The sequence below is a fragment of the Acomys russatus genome, chromosome 32 (assembly GCF_903995435.1).
Source record: "Acomys russatus chromosome 32, mAcoRus1.1, whole genome shotgun sequence".
NCBI lineage: Eukaryota > Metazoa > Chordata > Mammalia > Rodentia > Muridae > Acomys > Acomys russatus.
Window position 1 is genome coordinate 33421277 of NC_067168.1, and position 13031 is coordinate 33434307.

General features: G+C 40.1%; 1 protein-coding gene across 1 annotated transcript in view; it reads right to left on the minus strand.

The window, feature by feature from the left end:
- Dock3 (dedicator of cytokinesis 3) overlaps positions 1 to 13031 on the minus strand; it is a 328616-nt gene that overhangs the window by 59070 nt on the left and 256515 nt on the right. Inside the window, exons 26-27 of the mRNA XM_051140503.1 lie at positions 10271 to 10417; positions 8637 to 8735 (exon numbers count right to left, since the gene is read on the minus strand). Of these exons, the coding sequence (XP_050996460.1) occupies positions 8637 to 8735; positions 10271 to 10417 (246 nt within the window). The remainder of the gene's footprint in view (positions 1 to 8636; positions 8736 to 10270; positions 10418 to 13031) is intronic.

Here is a 13031-nt window from a genome sequence, read left to right on the forward strand (position 1 = left end):
GAACTGGCAGTGTGAGTCCATGGGTACCACTCTCTAAGCAAGAGTCCAATTGAAGCATTTAATAGTAAGAACACACTTTAAAAAATATTAGGAGCACATTAAGGAATGGAAGTGTTAAAAACATCCAAAAATTCCTGGGGCTGAAGGTCAATGGTAAAGGTATCCTTAGCATACCCAATAGGCTGAGTTCAATTCTCAAGGTCATCCCCTCAAAAAACAAAGCAAACCCCACAAACTCTCTAATAGATATGTATCCATGAATATAATGAAGCAAATAAGATTGATTTAACAATTCAGAGTCACTGGGCATGGTGGTGCACGCCTTTAATCCCCGCACTCAGGAGACAGAGGCAGGTGGATCTCTGTGAGTCCCAGGCCAGCCTGATCTACAAAGTGAGTCTAGAACAGCCAAGGCTACACAGAGAAACCCTGTCTCGAAAAACAAAACAAAACAAATAACAATAACAAAAAAAAATAACAATTCAGAGTCAGCGAGGAAGAATTGTTTTGATCAGATTGACCTGTGGTGCTTTTTTTTTTTTTTTTTTTTTTTTTAATGTGGAAGAAGCCTGTCCAATTGTGGGTGGTACCACCTCTGGCTGGTTGCTTATGAAGTAAACTGAACAAGTCGTGCAAAGCCATTAGACAGCACTTCTCCAGGGTCTCTGCTTTTATTCCTGCCTCTAGATTCTTGCCTCTAGTTTCTGCCTTGGCTTCCCTGTAAATAAATAAATAAACCCCATCCTTCCCAAGGTGGTTTTGGTCAGTACTTTACCACAGCAACAAAATCAAACAAGGACAAAAAAGTTTAGTAAGGAAAAACTGGATGAATTTTGTTACATTTTACTCTTTTCTAACTACTTCAACACTCAACGATAGAACTACAGCAGCCACAGAAACCAAGAGCCTAGCACCCATTGGGATAAGGCAGTTTTAGAGCCCCCAAAGCCCATTCTCTAGAGAACTGCTAATATTGGAACTGCTAGGCAGCTCCTTGGACAAGCCTATGGTCAGCACTTATCTTTATTTAATTTAATTTAATTCAGAGCTTATCTAGCTATCCACAGGACATCTGTTGAAAAAAAAGTCATATAATTTAACATTCTAGAAACATGATACATTCACGTTAAATGAAACAAATACAGATCTGCCAAAAAGCTTCAAGGAAAATCTGAAGATGAAATATCTATAGGGACCTGTGAAAAGATTTGACATATTCCTTAGATTCTAGAAGGCCACACACATGCTAGGTTGCTCATATTGCCAGAAAAGACTCAAGACGCTCAATATTCCATCTCTGACTGAACATGAGGTTCTGTACAACAGAACTGCAAAGAGATAGTCCTGTAAAATGTTGGCATATTAAAGGTAAGCCCTAGGATATGCACAGAGCCCTGTAGCAAACTACAGAGATTTACTGGTTTTGAACATTTAAGAACATCTCTAACTGTTACATGATCACCAGTTTAAGTAATTGGAACCCACCTGTGACTTAAAGAATTAGTTCAGGAAAAAAAGTCAGTACATAAAAACAAAACAAAACATTACAACCAGGCATGGTAGTGTAGCCATTAATTCCAGCACTCGGGAAGCAGAAACAAGTGGATCTCTGAGTCTGAGGCCATTCTGATCTACAAAGTGAGTTGCAGGACAGCCAAGGCTACACAGAGAAACCCTGTCTCAAAACAAACAAGCAAACTCCAAACCAAACCAAACATCACTACTAGCAAAAACAATAAAAAGCCACAACAGACCCTGACATGGGAGTACTCTGACTTCCAGAGTCGCCACATTAGGTAAGTGTCTAGATTTTTCCAAGATATACGGAAGAGACAGCATGAAGAGAAGAAACATGTCTAAGATCATAGACACATAAAAGTCAAATAACTTCATTCTGAAGGCACAGAAAACATTTTCAACATAGCAGCAGAAAAAAATTTCAAATTTTAGCAAAAGAGATGCTAGTTCAGATACAGGAGAGACATTTGGAATATCAAACAGACAAGGCCAGGAAAGAATGTTCCCTTGTCATATCATAACTAAACAATGAAATATATAGAACAAACAAAATCCACTGAGAGGAGAAAAGAGAGAAACATGGAGGCATGTATAAAGGAACACAATTTTCTTGTTTTGTGTGCAGATATCAAATCATTCTAGTATTGCTTGTTGAGGCCTCCCCTTTCTTCATTATATTGTTTTGGCTTCACTATTAGAAATGAACGGTATAAACATATTCAGCTCAGATTTATTGACTTATCTATCTTTTTGCCAACATCAACTGCATTTTCTTAAAGACAGGTTCTTCCCACCCTCCCTCTCCTGCCCATTCCCCTCCCCTGGACCTCTGCTAAGAGCCTTTAGCTTTTGTCAGGATAGCCTGCTAGGCCATCTTGACAAGGGGCAGTGACCAAAATGTGGGCACCAAGTGCATGTCAGAAGTTCAGCAGCCGTCTCTTCCTCTCCCCCAGTCCATCGGCTTCATCTGAACGGGGGTGGGGGGGGGGTCTTGGTTCTCTGCATGCATTGTCCGTGACTGATGCATCAGTTTGTGCAGGCCTCCTTGCGCCCAGATCCGCAGGCCTTGATGGTTCTTAGTTCCTGCCTCACAAATATGTCTGTCAGATATACTGGGCCAGAAGGCTGAAGATGATGCTCCAATGTTATAGAGTTTTGGGTGACTGTTCAGGCAGCAAACTGTCTCTGTCATTTTTTTTTTTTTTTCACTTTGGAAGCTGCTAACTGGCACTTTCTGTTTATTCAGGTAATTTTATTCATTCCCAAGTCTCTGATAGGGTTGAAGGCCAGATAGTTTAGTTTTAAATTAAGCTTAGGTGTTTAGGGTATATAAGATGTTTTTTTAGGTCTAGATAAATGTTTTAAGTTGATAATGATGAGATATGATAGATATTGATTTACATTCAGAATTTTAGACTCACCAAGATAGGAAAGATGGTTTCTTCATGGTTGCCAAATACAAATAGCCAAAAACACTAGAAATGTAACATTTATAGACTTCCTGATTGTTTCATGGTTCTTATTGCTGTATATAGTTTATTATATATATGTGTGTGCAATAATATAAATGTATATGTAAAAAAAGGAATTAAAAAAAAAAAGACAGGTTCTTACCCTGTGGCCCTGAGTGGCTCAGCCTTAAACTCACGGAGCTCTGCCTGCCTCTTCCTCAAGTGCTGGTACTGAACACCTGTATCAACACCCTCCAGCTTGCCAGGGTTGATCTTGGTTACTTGTTACTTTGTAGTAAGTTCTAAAGTGGGTAAGTATAATCTTCCAATATTGTACTTTTTTCAACAATGTCCTTTTTTAAAATATTTATTTATTATGTACATAGTGCTCTGCCTGCATGTCAGAAGAGGGCATCAGATCACACAATAGATGGTTATTAGCCACCATGAGGTTGCTGGGAATTGAACTCAGGACCTCTGGAAGAGCAGCCAGTTCTCTTAACCTCTGAGCCGTCTCTCCAGCCCAACAATGTCCTTTTCAATTCAACAAAAACTGCATTAGTCTGCAAAAATGGAGATGGAATTTTGATAAATCTTACATCAAAATGGAAAATCAATTTGGGAAGTACTCCCCCTTTAACAACATAAAAAATTCATATCTGGGGTTGGGGATTTAGCTCAGTGGTAGAGCGCTTGCCTAGCAAGCGCAAGGCCTTGGGTTCAGTCCTTAGCTCTGAAAAAAAAAAAAAAAAAAAAAAAAAAAAAAAAAGACAAAATAAAAATTTCAAATCCGTGAAGATAGGGATTATCTTTCCATTTTTTGGGTTTTAACTTCTTTCCATAATTATTTTATTCATCTTGATATAATACATGTACATTTTTATTTATTTACATTTATATGTGTGGCATGCATATGTGCACACCCAGGCTTCTATTTTTTTAAGATAGGGTCTTTGACTGATTCAATGAGATTGGCTACGCAGTGAGCTCAGGGGATCCTTCTGTCTCTACCTCTTTAGTACCTGGACTACTGGTTTACCCAGATTTCATGTAGGTGCTAGGGAATCTAAAATCAGGGGCATGTCCCATGAAAATCTTCACTTATCAGGAAAGTGGGATAAAGGGGAGGACATCCTATTGAGACTCTAGGTGAGAGAAGCATGGGAGAATTGGGAAATAACAAGGATCCAGAGGGTCCTAGAAATCTACAAGTAGAACATTATGACGGGTGGATCTGGGCCCAGGGGTCCTGCTCAAACTATGGCACCAGCCAAAGATTATACATGCAGTAAACATCGAACCCCTACCCAGATCTAGCCAATGGACAGGACATTCTCCACAGCTGAGTGGAGAGTGGGGACTGACTTTGGCATAAACTCTGGTGCCTCATATTTGACCACGTCCCCTGGATGGGGAGACCTGGTGGCACTCAGAGGAAGGATATCAGGCTACCAAGAAGAGACTTGATACCCTATGAGCATATACAGGGGGAGGAAGTCCCTCTCAGTCACAGTCATAGGGGAGGGGAGTAAGGGGAAAATGGGAGGAAGGGAGGAATGGGAGGATACAAGGGATGGGATAACAATTGAGATGTAATATGAATGAATTAATAAAAAATAAAAGTTAAAACACACACACACACAATAAAATCAGGGCCTCATACTGTGCAGCAAGCACTCTGGCAACTGAGCCATTTTCTCAGCTCAGAATTTTTTTTCCTACTTCAATTTTATTTTAATCACTCTTCCTAAAGCAAAACTAATGATACAGATAATGTACTCTTGTACTTGAAACTCGTAACAAGCTACCATGAAGAGACCACTACCACATTTGCATGCAGAAGCAGAAAGGCTTCTACAGAGTTTCCAAAATCTAGAAAACAACAGGACAATCTATCTGCAGATAACCCTCAAGAAGAAGAGATAAACACGTTTTTTGTTTAGATCACAAGTGAGGGATGAGAAAGACTTGTGAAAGACCAGGTGATGTTTATCCCCTTAAAAGTCGAACCACCGTGTGTAGAAGAGTGGTTGTTAATCACCTGAAAAACATCCTTGAACAAATTCTGAGAGGAGGTATAAATGTGAGCCAAAAACAAGAGGCGGGGCCTTTGGAGACTTGGGATAGTTTTGGCTGTTCATTGCTCCACTTCAAGAGACTCCTAGAGAGAACCACTCAAGGCTTCGGGGCTCTGGGCTCCGGCTGAGGTTCTGGGTTCTGGCTGCTCCAGGTTCCAGCAGAAGAAATCCTGCTGACTACGCCGGGAGAATTGTTCCTCGGAACTGATATCCTTACAGTTTCATTATTGTATTCTTTAATCTTCTTTTCCTATTGTTCAGGTTAGTCAGGTTGTAAGTGAGGTACTCTTGATTAATAAGTTCACAATAAACTATATTTGTTAAGAAAATTGAGCCTATACCCTCATCTTTGCTTCTCTCCCTGGAACATACCCTCCTCCTTTTCCTCTCATGCACTTGCTGAAGGCTGTTCACAGAGGCATTAAAGATGATGACACAGAGTTCCTTGTCTTGTTTTAGGTGAGACTCTCAAGACAGGATGTAGACTAGGGTTCTCCTGTTCCCTTTCTGGTCTCTGAATCTGCCCCCTTCTTTCTTTGTGGGTTCACAGAGGTATAGACTCTGGGGGTGAGTACCCTTCTTTAGCACCCCATGTCTCTCTTATTTATTCTTTTGTCTTCCAAGGCCCCTTTTGCTTCTTGGTACACTTGGCAGGAAATGAAGCTGCTGGACTGAGCCTGCAAACCTGGGTCAGGGCCGGGAGTTTGGAAGGGAGGTCAGCACTTCTTCATGGCCCCCTCCCAAGAATTGTCTTATATTCAGTTTTTATATTATTTAGTGCTAGTGAACAGAATTATGTTTTGAACATTGATCTTACATTCCAAAGCCTTGCTGAATTTGTTTATTACTATTTTTTATGAAGCAGTCTTGGGGCTTAAATAATAATAATAATATAATAAAAATTACTATTATTATTATTATTTCAAGACAGGATTTCTCTGAAGAGCTCCAGTGGCTCTGTTAGACCAGGCTGGCCTCAAAATTCAGAGATCCCATGCCTTTGCCCGCTGAGTGCTGGGATTAAAGGTGTGAACCATCACCACCCAGCTACTTTTGTTAGATGTTTGTTGTCATTAGATACCAGTGGAGTTTTTAGTATATAAAGTCATGCTATCTGTAGGTAGAAATATTTTTACTTCCTTTAAAATTCACTTTTCCCCTCAAGCCTAGTTACTTCAGGTGAGTTCTTCTGCATTAATAATAAATATCAGTGACTACAGCAGCCATCCTTTTGTTATTAAGTGACACTACCGACAAATTTTCACAGATGTTCTTCACCAGGTCAAAGATGTTCTTTTTTACTTCTAGTTTGTTGAATTATTTTATTACAAAAAAGGTTTATTTTTACAAATTTCTTTACTACCACTAATGGGATAATCATGTGGATTTTTTTTTTTTTTGGCCCTTTATACATACTTGAATAATGGGAAGTTACATTGCTTGACTCCTGTGTGTTATGCTAATCTGGCATTTTGGTAGAGATAAATTCATTTGATCAATGTATTTTATCCTTGTATTATGTTTCTGGATTCAGATCATGCACGTGCATGCAGGACTGGGTATATGTCATTGAGGATTGAATGCAGGGCCTTTCTGCTACTGAATTAGATAGTATTTTGCTAAAGACTTTTTTTTTTTTTTTAATTTGGCTTATATTCACAATGGGATAGTTCTGATTTTAACAATGATTTCATAAAATGACCTGGACAATGGTCTCTTTTGTGGAAGATTTTGGCATTTATTCTTCTTAAAATTTTTGATAGAATTAGCCAATTATTTAACATTCCTTGAAATAAACATACTTCTTTAATAAGTTTCCTTATACATTTTCTTCTTTATCTATTGACACTTGTCAACTTTCAGGAGGTACAGGTAGGCGGACTGCTATTTAAGACTAGCCTGGTGAACACAGTGAGCTCAAGACCAACCAAGCTACCCAGCAAGAGCCCATTCCCTGTAAAAAAAAGTGGGGCTGGGATATAACTTATTGGTAAAGGTGTTTGTCTGGCAGGCCAAGGCATGAGTTTCAGTGCCAGCACTGCAAAATAAAGCAAGCCAGACTAAAACAAATAAAGACAAAGATGTTTTCAGGGGGAAAATGACCTTACAGTACCTGATGGCTTTGACAGTGAGCTGAGTGGAGAGGAGCAGTACACTAAGAAGATGGTTCCCTGAGTAAAGAAGCCAGATGTGAACGCAAAACAAAGCACAAGCACATTAGAAATGAGGCAGTCAATTTCTGGACAAGCAACATGTACAAGAAAAGAAACAAAAAACAAAACAAAACAAACAAACAAAAAGAAAAGAAAGGAAACAATCGTATTACAGCTCTTGGCTCATTACCAACGTAAACAAAATTAGCCAACTTAAATAAAATGCATAAAATCTACATGGGAAGAATAGCAGGAAAGGTGGGCATGTGAAAAAAAATAATTGAAGAGCATGCTGCTAATTTTTATTGAGAAGAAGAAAATAGATAACAATATCTATCCATTTTCAGCAGGAGCTTTCTGAAGAAGAGCAAGTTAAAAATAGCTGCTTTTGAGAAAGGACTGGGTATTTGCCAAGCTAAACCAAGGAACCACTGTTTAATATATTATAAACTTTGTGGGTAGTTTCGGTTTTTATAATCTTATAAAAGCATTTCTGCAATGAAGACAAAGCAAACGATGTTAGTCTGACAGACTCAGCATTACACACACAGGAAGGAAGCAGCCTAGCACAGGTAAGTCTGTCCTTTTTAGCTCTGCACCTCAGCTTGAGCACTGCTTGCCCTCTATTTGGGTTCTGGTTGTCTTTACCTGTCTTTACAGGTAGTTAGTATGTGATACCAACCTGCAGAGCTCTGTCTGTGGAGAGAAGGCAGAATCAGACTCCAGAAGGTGACAGTGAAGGTAATGTAAGTGGACTATGGTGTGGTGGATCACTGTGACATGCAAGTGACTCAGTTCTGAATAAAAGCAGAATACAGACCCGCGTCTTTGATGTTCTTGGCCCAAAGAGGAAGCAGCATGGTCTGACACAGATACAAACCCTAGCAGTCTTTGAGCAGCTGACGCTATGCTTAGCAAGAGCGGTGCTCTTCTGTTGTCTGGACTCCAGGCTTGTTTCTCTGTACCATCTACCCCTCAGACCTTCAAATTCCAAGTGTGGCAGCTCAAGGCAGGAAAGGTATACCTTAGCTCCCTACAGGTAGTTCCCAGAACTATATTCAAATAAAGAAACACTGTCAGCAGCACCATTACTATAGTGATTAAAGCAGTAAAGCCTGGTTGCATAGAATAAAAAAACATAAGAAAGGGAGCGTGCCGGCTTTCTGACCCAGTGTGCGTCAGGTTACTCTCTCCTAGAGGCAAATGTTCACAAGGCTGCTATCAGCCAGGGAAACGTTTCCAAGTGTTAACCTGGGGCCAGGCTATGTGAAGGGCACTGCCAGCTTTCAGCTTCTGGAGGTCACATAGTCGGCTGAATCTAATACCCTAGGCAGTGATGGGCACTTGAATACAGCCCTGTGACAGGGAGAAGCCTGTGGGCAGTTATGGCTGCCTACCTCCTTTCTTGGGTGAGAAGCCAGTGATATGTTACCTACCTTGAGTTCATCTTTGCTCTGGAAGTTGTCTAAGAGGTGTTGGTAATGGGTGTCACACATCTGACGGAGCAGTGAGAGGAGGCAGGACACATATTCACCCTAGGGACCAATCCAAAAACAAGAACAAGAACAGAACCACTTAGCACAGCCAGTCACAGGGGCTTTGTTGTCCAAATCACAGAGGGTAAGGAGAGAAGGGAGGGTTTGAAATGGCCCCAAATGGTCATGATGAAAGGTGACAACTGTGTTTTTGAAAATGAATTTTTCTTTTTCTAGGAATGCTTTGGAGTTTTAATAAAGCTTCTGTAGCACAAGATTATTGAAAAACCTTCACGTATAACATGAAGTACTGCCAAGTGAAATACTATCATTTTCTCTACAGCAAAATTTTGGATAAATAGTCTTTCATTGTTGGAGTACAATACTGAAGTCTGTAGCGGTTACTTAGAAAAAGAGCCTCTCCTTCTCGGGACAAAATGAGGATCATCTGCTGGGAGAGGGCAGCCCTTCAACAAGGGTATTCTAGGGAAGGACAGATGAACTGGGAAAATGGGACATAAGTGATCAAAAAAGAAAATTAAATTAAAAAAGGCAAAGGAGTAAAAACAAAAGTTCTCCATCTGAAATCTCTGATATCTAATTTGTTGCAGTTTACTTTAGGATCTGACTAGAACAAATGAATGGTCTGACTTTCAACCCTGACAGCCTACAAGTGAGTCCCACTTCTGTTCATTCCTAGGGTGCCACATTAAGGAACACCACAGACTTGTGCAATAGGACAGTGCATACAGTAAAAAAAAACAAAAACAAAAGCAAAAACAACCTATTAAGCTTCATGTTTTTCAACAGGGGTTCTTAATGGAGGAGACACTTTTCCTAGGCCAAATGCTCCAGAATACATGCTCACCCTGGCATGCTAGTTTGGCTTGCTCCGAGAGATGATTATTTAAAAGACAGTTCTATAATCTCTCATCTCCCAAATGGAAGAGTTCACACAAACTGTTTATCATGGTACCATATGAGGGCTTGAAAATCATTCTGGATATGCAAGTGGGGTTGGGTGCCAAAGGTTCTGTATTTCTATTCCTTCTGAGATGCTTTTCCAGTTTGTTTCTCTCTTAATTGGGTCATTTAAAATCATTGCTCAACACCACCTCTAAAATTCTACATTATATTTTTATTGATGTCAAAAATTTAGATACAAATACTATGTGCTAAACTAATTAATCTGTAGACCCAAGAAAATTCAGAGAAAATTGTTCTGTCCTACCATTTGGCAGAGCTATAAGGGAGGTTTCCTACAGGAGGTGGCCTGCCTGTTGTTCATCTTTAGTCTCTTCCTGCAACTTTTCTGCACCACTGCTTCATTCAACATTTATAAAAAGTGACCTGGCTTAAAGGCATAGACCAACTACAACTATGTTTGGAAAACCATACAAAAAGCATTCCTTGAATCTTCTCTAAAGTAGTCTCCTGGGAGTAGGAAACTAGAGTTTTCCGAGTGGAGAGGGTGACATGCTGACCACCATGCAGGGAGAAAGCTGAGATGAAAATGGTGGGTGGTGAGCTGGGAGTGATGTAAGAAGCCCCAGGTTAGAGAAGAAAGCAAGAACACCTGAGTGTTAGTTACTAACAGTGATCTCTGCTGTGCACTGCGGGCACCGCTGCCCTCTTACCGCCTCCTGAGCATGTGATCTACTCATGATGCTGAGCAGAGTCTGTAAGAGCACATCCAGGAGGCTCTCCACCATCATCTCTACTTCCTCCATGACATCTGCCTCCTGGAGTGAGCCATGAGAGAGCACACTGTTAGCATTAGGCAGATATGCAGTTAGGCGAACTCACTAAGCCACATTAGGAGGGATCTTCTGACTAGATCTCCAATACTGATCTTGCAGACTCACCAATACAAAGTGTGCAAGGAATCCAGGACAATGACTTTGGCAGGAGGTGAGACGTGCCTGCTCTACCGTCCAAGCATGGTGGCTGAGGCCTTGCTTTTACTAATGCCAGCCACAAATTTCAATTGCAGGCAGACATGTTAATTTTGATACACAGGACAGAGGTGAATGCCCTGAGCTAAAATTTTTCTTTGATTCTATAGGTGCTGAAGAGATAGCATGCCTCTCCTGACACTTTGAAAAATCAAGTCAGAGAAATGGCAGCTTTTGCTTTTCCCCTTCTCCCTCTCTCTCCCCTCGCTCCTCCCTCCACACCCTCAACATCTGCAAACCTCCTCTACGGCCATTGTTAGCTGCTGTCTGTTGCTATTCCCACTCATCTGAAAGACTTTATTCTCAACCCGTCTTTCTCTGACAGCTTACCAAAGCAGAACATGTCTTCTCATTACAGGCTACTTCCCAGGTATCAGACCTTTAGAAGAGTCTGTATTACCCTTTTATGGACACCACATATTCATTTCAAATTTTGTAGGGTGGCTTCAATCATCTTTCAAGGAGATTCCCACTGTCCCTTCTCCAAAATATATTTACATTTTTTATTTTCTTAGTGTGTGTGTGTGTGTGTGTGTGTGTGTGTATGTGTGTGTTTTGGTTTTTTGAGACAAGGTTTCTCTGTGTAGGCTTGGCTTTCCTGGACTCTCTTTGTAGACCAGGCTGGCCTCGAACTCTCAGTGATCCACCTGCCTGTGCCTCCCAAGTGCTGGGATTAAAGGCATGCGCCACCAAGTCCGGCTTGTGTGTGTGTGTGGTTCATGTGTGGGGCATATATATGCAGGTGAACACAGTTGTGTGCACACACATGGGAGTCCAGAAGTCAACACAGATGTCTTCTATTGTTCTCTACATCATCACCATTATTATTATTACTATTATTTATTATTATCATTTGAGATCAAGTCTTCAACTGAACCTGGAGTTAGCCATTTTATCCAGAATGGCTGGCCATCAAGCCTCCTGGATCTTCTTGTTCCTCCGTTCATTGCCTCCCCACAGTGTTGGGGTGACAGACATATGCACCTTTGTGCCAGGTTTTTACATGGGTGCTGAAGACCCAAATTCACACCCTTGTGCCGGCAAAGCAAGCACTTTAAACACTAAGCCCTCTCTCCAGCCCTTCACATTATTTGTACTGCTCCTGATCATAATGCTCATCCTCTATCCACCCACCTTATCATCCTTTAACTGTTACTATGGGCCATTCATTATTCGAGAACCTGACTATACTGAGATGAATGAGAGAGAGAGAGAGACTATTTCTGATCTCACAGAGCTTAAATTTCATCTCCTTTTATCAGCTCACCAAACATAATTATATTCTGCCCTATTTCACACAAGGATTTGGCTGTTGTGGCTAAATTAATTTTTCCCATCTATCAAAGTGATTATAACATTCTTTTCTTTGATACATGTTTGAGCAGCTGTAGTTAACTAATTATATTCAACTCTCTACTCCTCCAATACAACCAAAGTACATATTTTAGGTTTTTTCACTGGTTTCCATTTTTCCTTTTTTTTATTTTTTAAACCCTTCTTCAGTTTCTTCCCTTCTTTTAGCAATAAGCCACCTCATCTATGATCTTGGACTACTAGATATTATGTGGTTGGTGTGGCTTCTATGAGGCCTGGTAGGAATGAGAGTTGCCAGGTCTTGTCTGGAGGAAAAAAACCAAAAACCAAAAACCAAAAAACCAAACCAAACCAAAACAAAAACAATAAGGTTACTACAATCATTGCACCACTTTCTGAGGAAGTTGTGCCTCTGTCATTAGATGGTACTTTAATTCTGGACACTAGAGATTCCTTTTGGGTTTCTGCCTTTTGCTCAAATGAAGTATGTCTTTGTTTCTTATTAAATAAACATTTTTATTTTTTACATATATATTCATATTATTATACATATATATATATATGGTATGTCTTTATTTTAGGAGCCTCTTTTGTTCCACCTAACTTATCTAGTTTTGTGTGCTATCACCTGGGCCTTATCCTTTATTTTAAATGGACTTAAATTTTATTCCAGGAGCAGTAACTTTAAGAAAACTATGTAATAAAAACCCATGCTTGCTCTTCATTCTCTTTATACCTTTCCTATAGCCTTTCAATTTTCTATAATACACAATTCTTCTATTGAAAGTATATAAAATAAATATTATGAAAGTAAATTCTACTCTCTCTATGCTTTTGCTTTCCTCCTACTCAATTTCTTTCCTTCTACCACATATTTCCTTAAAAGAAAACAGATAAAATAGATTAAATCATCATTAGTTAAAACCTGACATCTAAAGAATAACCCTACATCTCACAGGCTCAGCATTCTTATAGGCAGCGTATAGCTATGCATACACACCCTGACCTCAACTGGTAAGATGTCAGAGCGCCATCAAACTGCCTGAAAAAGCAAGCTTCCCTGCTAGTCTGCGTCTGCCTCCTGGTA